The 13,735-nt window shown below is 40.2% G+C and overlaps 1 protein-coding gene across 1 annotated transcript; it reads left to right on the top strand.

The window, feature by feature from the left end:
* Positions 1 to 250: 250 nt before the first annotated feature.
* On the top strand, positions 251 to 8,155 carry SRSF3 (serine and arginine rich splicing factor 3). Its single transcript, XM_032862361.1, has 6 exons — positions 251 to 372; positions 2,414 to 2,621; positions 3,871 to 4,005; positions 6,192 to 6,230; positions 6,462 to 6,548; positions 6,710 to 8,155. Exons 2-6 carry the CDS (start codon positions 2,416 to 2,418, stop codon positions 6,735 to 6,737), a joined length of 495 nt encoding a protein of 164 aa, XP_032718252.1. The 5' UTR covers positions 251 to 372; positions 2,414 to 2,415; the 3' UTR covers positions 6,738 to 8,155.
* Positions 8,156 to 13,735: the final 5,580 nt, after the last annotated feature.

The following is a 13,735-nucleotide window of genomic DNA, read 5'->3' as shown; positions in this document are numbered from 1 at the left end:
GGTAACTTGGAGAACGTCCACGCGTAAACACCCGAGGATGCCCCAGGGCCGAGTCGACTGGAGCTAGGCGGCTTAGGTCTCCCGCGGTCCCAGCGCCACAGCCAGAGCGCGCTCCCAGCAACCGCGATTCTCGTTGCGTTTCTGGCTGTAACGTCACGGCCTCCTTCGCCTCTCATTGGACGAGCCCGTCCAATCATGTGACTGCAGCGGGGCGTATAAATAGGGGCGAGGAGAAGGCGGTGGTCCGCCATTTCGTGGACGCCGGGTCAGCGGGAGCATCTGCTGGAGCCGGGAGGGGTGGGGAGCGGGAAGCGGGAAGACCCATCCGAGGGTGTGTTGATTTGAGCGTCAGCTTTTTAATCCAAGATCTCGGTAAGTGACCGGCTACTAAAGGAATGTAGTGGGAAATGGCATCTAACAGGACCGCGGAAGGACCAGGCCCAATGGCGGCGCCAGGTTGAGACAAAGAGACGCCGCCGCCATTTTGTGACGTTCGGCATGGGGCGGTGGCGGGGGCTTTTGGCCCATCAGAGAATGTACCTGGGCCTCGAAGTGGAGGTGTTTATAAACTTCTCCGGGGGCGAGGGGTAAATTGAGAAGTGGGATTACCCGAAAGTTAAGGCGAAGTGGGGGAGCCGCTAGCCGAATTGTATTCCGTGCTGCGGCCTTTCAATTTATGGCGCCTCCCCCCCCCCCCCCACGTTTTCTTTGGGAGCTAATCTGAAATATTTTTTCTGAAGTCACCAATCGAGATTGGACCTTTTGATCCATATTACGGGGTTTCTGTACTCACCTGTATTTTTATCTAATTTTAATGTGATTTTCTGTACCTTGTCACTTTTTTTTTTTTTTTTAACTGGAGGATCTTGCTTGAGTAGCCTTGTTCTCGTAGCAGCTTCCCGTTGATAGTTAACTCTGAAACGGTTTACGGCTAAGTTCTTAAAAAACCAATCTCCAATCTCCAGCAATGATTTGGCTTCAGAACTCCAGGGTACAGGGTGGGGTCATGCAAATAGGATGTGTCTGGACTAGTTTTTTTAATTGGATAAGCCCAAGAGTGCGAAGAGCGTACTGTTTATGAGAAACCCTTAAGCTGGGTTATTGGGTTGGCTACTCTTTTGTAGTTGAAACCGGTCTACAGGTTGATTTTGATTGATTGTCGAGGTGATTTTTTTTGAAGATCTATCAGATGCAAGACCCCAAAGGGCAGTAAATACGTGCTCTAAGAAATCCCCCCCCCCGTGAAATTAACAAATTTTGTTTTATTTATTTATTTATTTTTTTTTTTTTAAAAGATTTTATTTATTTATGTCAGAGAGCACAGGCAGACAGAGTGTCAGAGGGAGAAGCAGGCTCCCTGCCGAGCAAGGAGCCGGATGCGGGACTAGATCCCAAGTCGTTGGGATCATGACCTGAGCCGAAGGCAGCCGCTTAACTAACTGAGCCACCCAGGCATCCCACAGATTTCGTTTTAAAGTGCAAATCTGTACATTCCTAGTGCTGAGTGTCCATCCTCCCTAGTTCCAAACCATTTTTGTTATCGCCTGAGGAGTCCTGTACCTTATTAAGCAGCTGTTCCCTATGTCCCCTGCCCTCTTCCCCAGCTGCTGGTAACCAGTAATCTGTCTCTGGGTTTACTTGTTCTATATCTCATATATGTAGAATCTTAGCATGTGTACTTTTGTGTCTGGCATCTGTAAATAGCATGTTTGCATTCATGTTGGAAGCATTTATCAGTACTTCATTCTGAATAATCATTGTGTGGATAACACATTTTGATTATCCCTATCTTTTGATTTTGGCTGTTGAGAATAGTGCTGCTGTGATGGACATTTCTTAAAAAATTTTTAATAAACATACAATGTATTATTGGCCCGGGGTACAGGTCTGTGAATCTCCAGGTTTACACACTTCATAGCACTGTGATGTACATTTATTTTTTAAAAACTTAACACTAAGCTGCTTGAGGAGTGATGCTGGTTAAGTTTTTGTTTAGGAGGGCACATTAGTACCATTTTTCAAGGGGCTCAGCCTTAACTACTGTCGTGTTTTAAGCATTGTTTCATTTGGGTTTTGTGTCTCCAGGATTTGCTTCAGCAAGTTATCCTACTTTTTCGAAGAGCTTTATTTTTGAGATTAATTGTAAAAGTCCCTAATTCAGTCCCGAGATTGTAGTAAATGCCCCTTCGGTGTTTGTTTTCCTCCCTGGATTTTTCAGTGAGACCTTTTTTTCTTAATACAATTTGTGCTGGCTTCCTGGTGTTTGTCAGTACAGATTAGAGAGAAATAGGTGGTTCGAGGGTAGTAGTTGTTTGGTTTTTAGTATTTCGGCATTCCTTTTTAAGGATCTGTTGTTAACTGTGTCAATTATTAAATAAATGATTAATGTCTGGGGTATTTCTTTTTGTTACAGAAATGCATCGTGATTCCTGTCCATTGGACTGTAAGGTTTATGTAGGTAATCTTGGAAACAATGGTAACAAGACTGAATTGGAACGAGCTTTTGGCTACTACGGACCACTCCGAAGTGTGTGGGTTGCTAGAAACCCTCCCGGCTTTGCTTTTGTTGAATTTGAAGATCCCCGAGATGCAGCCGATGCTGTCCGAGAACTAGATGGGAGGTAATTTAATGACTAATTTATACTGATGGTAAATATTAATATTAAAATTTTCTAGGACATGTGGCTTTTAGAAGGCTTCTTGGCTATCTGAAGTTAATGTTATTAGAGACTTCTATAAGTCTTTGCTACAATGAAAAAGGACTGAACAGTTTTACTGAAGATACACAAGAAGGTTCCTTTTATTCTGGTGGCCAGAGAAGAGAATAAGTTTAGTGGGTCAGTTCTTGGTGGGTGGATTTTTGCATCCAGAATGTGATTAAAACATTTTAATCTACATCTCAAAGTGTCACCTATGGTGTCACCTTTGAGTTGTTTCTGAAACCATTGGAAATCAGATACTCTTTTCAAATAAGAATGGCCACAGACTGACAATTGTTGGATGATGATTACATGGGGCTTATTATACCATCATCATTTACGTGTTTTAGATATTTAGGAAGGGTGAAGTATGTAGCTATTTCCTTTTGTGTTTATGGTGTCCTCTTAACTGGCTGATAAGTAACACCTAAGTCTTAGAGGAAATGGGTGCTGCCCTTCCCCTCCTTCCTGGTCTTTGAGAACTATTGGATCTCATGAAACCAGGGGAAATGGTTAATACTTAAGATCCAAAAGTTAAGGGGTCTGAGTATTGACTGCAAAGCTGTATAAAAGGTCATTTATACAGGCAGATTATAGAAAGATTTTTCCAGGTCCCCACCTCTTCCTGATCATTGTCCAAATAAATAATGGTTTATCTAAACAGATGTGGAATAACAAAGAGGTGGGGGATTACTTTTCTCAGCAGCAGTTTCCTTAAGTGTCAGTTACTGAGTGACCACTGAGGGGTGATGGCGATGTGAAATGGCCAAAATGCTTCAGTTCACTGCTTTGCACGGAGATGGGTTGTGGAGGGAGGAGAAAGACCAGCACATACAGTAAGATCAATAAACAGGTGTTGGGATCTCAGGATCTCAAAGTCCCAGCAGGATGTACAGATGAACTAGTTCTTTGAGGATGAATCCATGGGTTTCACACTTGAAATGTTAACAAATAAACAAAACTCCCCCATTTCCATGGAGTTGAACAAAGCACTAAAATGTAAGAAAGTTTGTTTTATTAGAAAAACTTGCTTTGCTATTGAGGATTCTGTAGACATTGAGGTGTGTACTTTGCGAGAAGCTAAAATAGGAGTGCTTGCTTTTTGCTTTAATACACATCTCTTAGAAAGTTGGTTCAACTCGTTTAAATGTAATAATGTTTCTTCCCTTAGAACATTATGTGGCTGCCGAGTAAGAGTGGAACTCTCTAATGGTGAAAAGAGAAGTCGAAATCGTGGCCCACCTCCGTCTTGGGGTCGTCGCCCTCGAGATGATTATCGGAGAAGAAGTCCTCCACCTCGCCGCAGGTACTTGAGAGCGTGTTTAGAGGTATTGGTGTAATGGAGTAGCTAATAGGAGCAGGTATTTCTCTTAAGTTCGTTGGTGGGTTTTAAACTTTGAAGAATCGGAGGTTTTTATGAAACATTGGCTGGGTGTAGTTTGGGGTATGTGAGTTGTGCTGAGTGTTGGCTTTTGTCTTTAGGTCACTGTTCATGTTGGTAGTCAGTAACTTCTATCTTGGATCTATCTTCTAGTTCATCTTCTAGTTGCATCTTTCCAAGTCTTCCCTTATACTTCAATTTAGGCCTTTTTCCATTTCTTGACTCCATAATGACAAACATTACATTCAACTCTAGCTCTTCACAAAAATGTGTTTTCTACTATCAGCACGGTTGTAGTATTTATCAACCAGGCAGCTGTTGTAATGTTACAACTGGTAAAGTAGAAATCATTCTGAAACTAACTTAAGTCACTGACCGAAAAAGGGGGCTAAAAAAGTAATCCCAGTCATCTATTCTTCAAACCCAAATAGGAGAGATTTCAGTTTTTTTATAATTGAAAATGGCATCATTCTTGGACCAGGCAGTATTGTCTGGATGCTAACTCCACATCTCCTCAAACCTCCAAAATAGTTTCTATAGGACTGAATTTACCTCTTACAGGTGAGTGAAGTCCTTCTAGGAGATAGGAGTTCAAAATCTTGCCCCTTTTGCTATTTTGAAAAACAAAACAACACACTGTTGCCCATCATAATAAAGAGTATTTGTTAGCTAAATAGATGGTTGTACTGATGGCTTGTTTTTCATTTTTTTTTGTGCTTTTTGGTCCATCTATTAATAAAAATGAACCCCGTTACAGAGTCACCATCATGTCTCTTCTCACCACCCTCTGAGTCTGCATTAGCCAGTCAACTAGCCCTTTCAGCGTCATGTGACCAGCGCGCCCCATTCAGCTTGGCTGGTGTCGTTTCACATGACCCAGGCATGGCCAGTCGTCAGGTTGCACCGCCCTTTGGTTCCCGAGCATGCTGTTTTCTCTCAGCCTTCTCTCCAACCTTAACCAAATCGGCAGCAGCCACCTCGACCGCCCACACATTCCTGGCCAATCAGCTCAGCTGTTTATTTACCAAATGTCTTCACAACAACTACAGCAGCAGCCTTCGGCTAACAAAAAAGCAGGAAAAATCCACAACACCCCCTTCGCCAACCAACTAAATCCAACGCAACATCTGGCAAAACCTTTTCAGCAAATTCTTCCTGGCCGTCAGTCCGGCAGCCTCACCTCACCATTTCTAGCTTGTTGAAACCCAAAACTAGTAAGTTTTTCCTGCTTATACAGTTTACTGCTGGTTAAAATAAGGAGTAAGCGGCTTAAAGTAATTCTTTTTTCTGGATCAAAGGCTGGCTGTGCATAATTGAATGGTAACGTACATATATATTGCTTGAATAAAACTTTTAAGGGTGATAGGGAACTCATAATGTAACTAGACCTTCAAGTGAAACTTATTTGCATGTGTGAGATGCCAAACTAAAAATTTTAATAACTCTAACAGATTTAGCTTTCCTTTCTAGCAAAAATTTGTTGAATCCTATCACCTTTAAATGGTTTTACTAACAGTTTTCAAAATTTAAATTTTGGGGGTGAAGTGGGCCAAGCTTAAGGTAATTTTTTATAAGCCTAAACACACTCTTAAATGTGACGATCACAAATGCAGTTCTAATGTAGCACTTAATGGCATCAGTATTTTACACCTAGCGCGTTTTCACAAAATTACACTATCCACCTGGTACCTAAGTCTTGTCGTGGACTTATAGGTTTGCATGGGTTCCAAATACTGGTTTATGGTACTGTTTTTGGAACTACTTGTGGGACTATATTTTGGTGTGGTGTTTGGGTAGTGGAGTTAGTTTGACATGAAGTTTTGCATTGGACAGATCTGCTGTGAAGCATTCTTTGTTAAAGTGAATCCATGGTTGGAATACCTGCTTTTCACACTTGAGCTTTTGGTTCCTTAATCCTTCTGTGCCTTTTTTTCTTTTCTGTTTTTTTTTCCTATTTTTTATTTTTTTAGTTTCATTTATTTTTTTGGACGATGGGTGCCAGTTCTTCGGCACAATCACTGGGCCCAACAGTGAGATTGAAAAGTTGGGAAATGCCTCACGCCATAAATACTAATTGACAATTAGCCTAATTTTCCTGTTTCTGCTTTTAGATCTCCAAGACGGAGAAGCTTCTCCCGCAGCCGGAGCAGGTAAATAACTACCTTTTTTGGTTACGTTCTCAGAAATGACAACATTCTGTTCTTAAACTGTTCTATAAATGACGTGGTTAAAGGTAAAAAGACTGTGGCTTTAGTAATTAATCAAGTGGTCTATAGAGCCAGTGTTGCAGGAATGAACCAACTTCTCGTTTTTGAAGACTTTGTACAGATGTTTGTTGTGTGTAATTCTGAATGGTCCTGATTTTCTTCCTCTGGTTTTAGGTCCCTTTCTAGAGATAGGAGGAGAGAGAGATCACTGTCTCGGGAGAGAAATCACAAGCCGTCCCGATCCTTTTCTAGGTCTCGTAGGTAAGATCTTTAAGGATTTAGACTGTTTATAAATAACATAGTTAAAACAGGAATTGGTCATCTTAAGCCATTTTGATTATTTTTAACTATTTTTCCATAAAAGCCTTTGATGTAGTTGTGTTACTGAGAAATGCATGTAACTTTTGTTCTTGTTTTTTTAGCCGATCTAGATCAAATGAAAGGAAATAGAAGACCAGTTTGCAAGAGGAGTGGTGTACAGGAAATAACTTCATTTGACAGGAGTATGTACAGAAAATTCAAGTTTTGTTTGAGACTTCATAAGCTTTGGTGCATTTTTAAGATGTTTTAGCTGTTCACATTTGTTTGTCTCTTGGAACAGTGACACATAAAGATGTAATTCTCTATGATTTGAATGGATCATACGAGGCATGTAATATCAAGAATTGTTACTTTACAATGTTCCCTTAAGCAAAATTGAATTTGCTTTGAAGTTTCGTCTTACATAGACTGATAATAAACCTCCTAACTCCTGCCCAGCTAAACCTTGACATTTAATATTACGAGAACAAAACTGGCAAAAATTGAATGAAGTCTTTCCATAGCTGGGATAATAGTATGCAGCTGTAGTTAAATAAGCAGCCTTTAAAAGCTGGTATGAACACAAGCCAGCAGGTAAAAATTAAGCTGCACTGTTAAACTAGATTAGAGGTTTAAAAAAAAAAAGAATCCAACTAGTCTTCGTACTGGGCAGGGTGTCCAGTTGGTATAGAATTGGAAGTTTCGAGAAAGTTAGTTTAACTTTGTTTTAGGTCCTAAGTTCCTTATATGATTGCTGTATATGAACACACAGCTCTTGTAACATTCTCTATTTGGTAATTTGAAACTTAAAGATACCAGTGTTCTGCCAGTTTAAGGGTACATTGTAGAGCTGAACTTTGAGTTACTGTGCAAGATTTTTTTTTTTCATGCTGTCATTTGTAATATGTTTGTGAGAATCCTTGGGATTAAAGTTTTGGTTACAAATTGTTGTTTAACCTGAAAGCCTGTTTTTCCTTGCAAAACTAAAATCTGTGAGCTTGGTATCAAGTCCAGGTATAACATTCCTATTGGAAGCCATACTTATATTTTCTTGTAAAGTGCTTTTGAATTAATAAAATATTAGCATAATTGTATAACAGTCGAACCCACTATTACCATAGTTCTTGTCCCATGGAAATCAGTTGGTTACACAAATCTTACAAGAAACACAATTGAGGCTGAAGGGAACTTTTGGTTGTCACCTACGTGATTGTTCGTACTTAACCATTTTTTAGGAATAGGAGCTAGTTCAAAGACCATGATACTCTGTGACCAACATTTTTAAAGTATAGCAAACATGGTACATTATAACCCAAAGTGACCCATTAAAAAAGGGTTTTATCATTAGCATGAGACCTTTGCAAAGCTTTAAAAATTGCTTCCATTTTATAATTTGAGGTGTTGCATGGGAATTCTAAATTGATCCATCATGATGTAAAATTCTCTATATGGTTCAAATGTAACAGTGCAGAATTGAATTGGAGGCATGCATAACCTTCCTCTTAGAAATCCAGAGGAGTTGTAATTTCAAATTTTTGTGCAATTAGATTAAATCACAATGCAACAGTCTTGTGGCTTAGTTTCCTTAAATGTGCTACTTAAAGGTAGTTTGGGATTATTGCTGTACTGACTTTAATATGAAAGATGAGTCATTGCATTGAGTCTATAAAGATTTTCTAAGATGTAGGTCCTAAAAAAATTGTTTGCAATGGTCATTTTTAACCTTTCATGCAGATCCCAACAAAGGAGGAGAGTCCTTGGTATCCTAAGGTAGAATTGTCAGATTGCGTATGAGAGCCGCTTTAGAGAAGACCTCTAAGACTATTGATGTATTGGGAGCTCTGGTTTTTTGGGCCTTCTGTCTTTCTGCATTTTTTCAAAGCCTAAAATTGTCCGGGTTTAGAACAAGGAAAGATAGCTAAGAGGTTATGGAAGGAATACGGTGTATCAATAATCAAACTGCTCTTATAAATGGACATTCATATGCATGTTTTTGGCAGTATACAACTTGCAGACTTGTAAGTTGGGTTTTTGTAAAAAGGATAGTAGGTTATGGGTACAATGTGGCTTTATAAGTTGATCTCAGAGTGATCCCGACATAACAGGCCAAATTTGCAATCACTTTAACCAGAAGCACCCAGCACAGTTTTTATGGCTTGTTTAAAAAAAAAAGTAGGGAAGGTGGTAGAAGCTGTTAAAATCCCTGCACATTCAGCTTCTGGCTATTAAAAGTTTTGGTTACTGTAATTTCTAAAATTGTAGATTTTCACTAGCCAGTTTTGTCCCTGCATCCTTTTAAGTACAATAATGAAAGATGAGTGACAAAAATTGACTTCTAGTGTAATGACTACAGGTGTTCACTGAGGTCACTATTAATACTGGGTGGTGATTTAAGGAAATAAGCATTTATAGTTGGTTTTTATACTTTTCCAGAATAATTATCTGGTTCTCACCTAATTGTGGGTTACTTCTGACCTTCATGTCTTAAGCAGAAAGGTGAATATAAATTAGCCAGAGAAATTTTAAATTTATCAGATGTAGATACCTTTTATTTACTGTTAACATACTTTCACAGTTCTTTACCTAGTTGTGATCCATAGACGTCATTCCCCCTTTTTAGTTAGACTCACCCATATCGGATGGGAAGTCCTGGTTGCTTTTTCTTAGAGTGTTAATATGGTTCATGTTAGTATAGTGCTTTACCAGGAATGCTGTTGATAAAAGTTTTTCCAAAATACAGCCTTGATTCCAGGCCTGTTAGCATTTTTTTTTTTAAAGAGTAATCAAACACTGGTTATTTGAAAGAGTTCTAGGTGATAAACATCCCTGATTAAATAAATTACTGGTTTAGTGCTTTGTTTTAATTTGTTTTTATTTTCAGAGTCCTGAACATGATTTTTAGTTGTCAGATCTAGTTGGTGGTAATTGTCTTCCAGTTGTTAATTTTTGTACTAGACTGTTGCCTTCTGCTTTTCTTTTCTTCTTCTCTCTTTTTTTTTTGAGACCATGATAGATTTTTATAATTAAAGTAGCTGAAGAAAAACTGGGTTGGAGTATATTTTTATCAAAACAGTTTGATAGTGTTGAATTCAATTTTCTATACCTACACAAATGCTCTTAAAGATTTCTTTGGAGTATGGCAAAAGAATTCAGCTGTATAGCAGACTTGCAAGATCCTGAGAAGAAATCATTGAAAATTTATCTCTAAACCTAGGATAACTGCTCGATTTTCTTCTTTCCCTTTATTAGATTGCAGAAATTTAGGATAACAGTATTTAGACTCGTTAAGTATTCCATTTCTTGTTACAGAACATATGACAACAGCTGAAATGTTTCCAAGACTAACATGATACACAGGTATAATAATTAGCTTAATTAGTTTTTCTTCCATTCCCTGTGACCTATATATAAAACACTGTAGTACAGGTCTGTACTTGGTCTTGAGGAAGTGAAACTTTCTGGAAACATTGTTACTTCTTGTCATTTGGAGAGGTCCTTATATGGAGAATATTTAACAATTTCCAGAGCAAAGTTGAGCTTTCTAGAAAAATTAGGTGACTTTTATTTTTATTTAATCTCTACAACCAACATGACTCAGAGTCAAGTGACCTGCTGTACCCACGGATCCAGCCGGGTGCCCCAGATTTTACCCTGCTTTTCAAGTCCCATTTACTTGTAAATAGCACCTTTATTTCAGTGTGTACCTCATTAAGGTTTCATATGGGGAAAGTTAGCATCCTTTAGGGGTGTGGTTTTTACCTCCAAATCTGCAGATCAAGCCAAGGGGGAAAGTTGCTTAATGCTACCCTTTTTGGGGGTGTTAACTGTTAGTATTGTTCATTTGGGAAAGGAAATGTAAATTACCAGTATAAAAAACTAAGGATAGCTAAAAGTTCCTCCCTGAAAATGATTTCTTAATTTTTTTTTAAATTTTTTCCCCCCAAAGATTTTGAGAGCAAGCATGAGAGAAGGGAGCCTAAGCAAGAGGAAGGGCAGAGGTAGAAGCAGGCTACTCACTGAATAGGGAGCCCCATACAAGGACCCTGGGATAATGACCTGAGCTGATGGCAGACGCCCAACCTACCAAACCACCCAGGCACAAATTTTTGAGAGCGCAGGAGGGAGGGGCAAAGAAGGTTCTTTTCTGAGCAGGTAGCCCCATGCAGGGCCTGAATTAGGGCAGATCCTTAACTGACTGAGCCATCCAGACACCCCTAAGTTCCTTTAAGCTTAAAGCAGCTGGTAATCCTGGGGCACCTGGGTGGCTCAGTGGGTTAAAGCCTCTGTCTTTGGCTCAGGACATGATCCCAGGACCGAGCCCCGCATCGGGCTCTTTGCTCAGCAGGGAGCCTGCTTCCTCCTCTCTCTGTCCGTCTTTCTGCCTACTTGTGATCTCTGTCAAATAAATAAAATCTTTAAAAAAAAAAAAAACAGCTGGTAATCCTTAACCCATTCCAGCTGGCTCTCTGCCACCAGAATTTCTTTATAGTTTAGATAAAATCCATGTTGTTTAAATGAGAGCCCTTACAAATAAATACAAATTGGAATTTTGTAAATTAAATTTTTATTTTTAATTTTTAAATATTACTTATTTGACAGGGATACAGAGCACAAGAAGGCAGAGTGGCAGGGAGCCCGATGTGGGGCTTGATCCCAGGACCCTGAGATCATGACATGAGTTGAAGGCAGACGCTCAACCGACAGACCCACCCATTCACCCTTGTCATTAAATTGTTAAACCTATCTCACATGGTAGTACATGACACATGACACAGGGACTTAGTGGAATGGGGTACAGGGAGGTATACCACCACCAAGCCTGGTACCTAGAAACAATTGTTTGACCTGAGTTCAAGTTCAGGAATTGAGGCCTAAACTATGCTACTTCCAAGTTTCACCCATTATAGGCTAGGATAATTTAAGAGGTGTTGGGAAGGAGAGCGCCGAATCCTAAACACTAGACCACCAGGAATAAGAGGTGTTGGTTGTAGAGCTTTACATCCCCTAAGAGGAAGGTTCTTAGAATGAGGTGGCAAATCTTCAGTTGAGGGTCCTTCGAAAAGTCCCTGTATTAAGGGGACTAAAAGCTTATTAAGAATCTGAGGCCTGAGGCACCTGGATGGCATCTGCCTTTGGCTCAGTTATGATCTCAGGGTCCTGGGATCTAACCCTGCATTGGGCTCCCTGCTCAGCAGGGAGCAAGCTTCTCTACCTGGCACTCCTGCTTTGGGCTGTTTCTCTTTCTGTCAAATCTTAAAAAAAAAAAAAAATGAGGTGAAGAAATGAGTAACTTAATTACAAAGCAGTTCAGAGAACGAGCAATTGAGTGTGTAGCTGCATTAAAGGGTTTGGAGGTAAAAATAGAAGGATTTTACAACTGAATTGGAAGTGGTTCCAGTCACAATTTTTTACTTCCCTTAAGTCCTACTACCAAATAAAACAGGTGAGGGATAACTTGTTCGATGTGAGTCCTTGCAGGATGCCAAGAAGTTGGGAGTATCAGCACTAGTGGCTGGCTCATGTGTTACAGCTGTTAGGTTTGACGGGGATACAAAATTGACCAAACTTGGCAGCTCTGCTTGGACCTCAGTGGGCAATATATAACTGTCCATCTGACCTTAAAGTGGCTCCCAGGAATGAGGTTGGGAGTAGAAGCTGCCTTCTTTGTAAGTAGTATGGAGTAGATGAATGCCGATCATTTGGAGAGCGCTAGGAACCGAAAAGTTTGAAAGGAGATGGCCTTTAAGAGTGCCGGAAGCTTCAGTGAAGACAGTTGAAGTGGTCAGGAAAGGGAAGTTTTGTCTTTGAGTACCACTCTGCCAGTCATGGTGCAGGGCCTTTTTCTTACGTGATGTTTAACCACTTGAGAGGTGAATAAACACTGTTAGGGCAGAAAGAAGTTCCTCACACATTACTCATCTGACTAAACAAGTAGTGTATTCATAACCCATGCCGGGCCTTGTTTTCTGTTCCATTACACTGCAGCTTTCTAAGCCCACTCATAAGATAGCATTTCATTGTCATGAAGTGATGATCAGGATTTGGGGCCTCTTTATTTTTATAAAAATTTTTTATTTTTTAAGTAGGTTGCATGCCCAGTGTGGGGCTCGAACTCAATCCTGAGTTCAGGATTCACGTGCTGTATGCTGTACTGACTGAGCCATCTGGGGCCTCTAATAAGACATACTCATGGGTCTCCTGGGCAGCTCAGTTTGTTAAGCAACTGCCTTGAGCTCAGGTCATGATCTCAGGGTCCTGGGATCCAGCTGTGCATCGGGCTCCCCCACTGAGGCTCCCTCCCCCCAGTGGGGGAGTCAGCTTGTCCCTCTCACTCTGCCTTCCCCCTGTCCACCCCCCACTGCTGTGCTCACTAGCTTGCGTGCATATACACATACACTCAAAATCTTTTTTGAAAAAAATAAAAACATACTCCTGGTAAAGAGTGTAAATCATACATACATTGGAAAATAATGTCTAGTCTTTTTTAGAGGTAACTTGTTGAAGTTTTCTTCTAGAAAGCTGTGTGGTAAGCAAGTATTTATACAGCTAGAAATGCTAACCACATGTCCAGCTTTTTCCTTTTTACACATCTGGCACCTGCCCATCTGAGGTCTATATACTAAATACATGCCATCCTCTGGGCAGGTACCACAAGCAATAAGATGTAAGACATTTCTTGGCAAAAGCCAGTCATTGTCAGCAGAAGACGAAGCTGTGCCGTTGTGCATAGGTTGGCATTCTGTGTCTGTGTTCATGATTAGCCATGTGAGCGTGCCTTAAACTGTGGCTAGTCGTGGTGCCTACTCCATTCTCCTGCTCTTGACATCTCCATAGTTTTAACTCAGGAATGTGAGAGCAACATCGGTGAGTGGCATTTTATATCAGGACCAGTAAATTTTGGCGGCTTTTTATAAACTTAATAGAGAAAAATGCATAATTTCCCCCCCTTCTGTTTTTTAATGGAGTCTTACAAAGAATACCACAGAATTCTGTGGCTTGGCAAAGGCTGTTGCAGATTCACGAGAGCACCTTCTCTGGTTTCAAAACTGGGTGGCTCAAGTTAGGTGTCTGTTGTGCAACATTTCTTAGTTGCTGGGGAAACAAAGCAGGCACATTTGAGTGATCACTTAGATTTTGACAGTGGACTT

Source organism: Lontra canadensis, unplaced genomic scaffold (genome assembly GCF_010015895.1).
Source record: "Lontra canadensis isolate GAN:19392208 unplaced genomic scaffold, GSC_riverotter_1.0 scaffold23, whole genome shotgun sequence".
Taxonomy (NCBI): domain Eukaryota; kingdom Metazoa; phylum Chordata; class Mammalia; order Carnivora; family Mustelidae; genus Lontra; species Lontra canadensis.
This window is presented reverse-complemented; position numbering and strand designations above follow the sequence as displayed.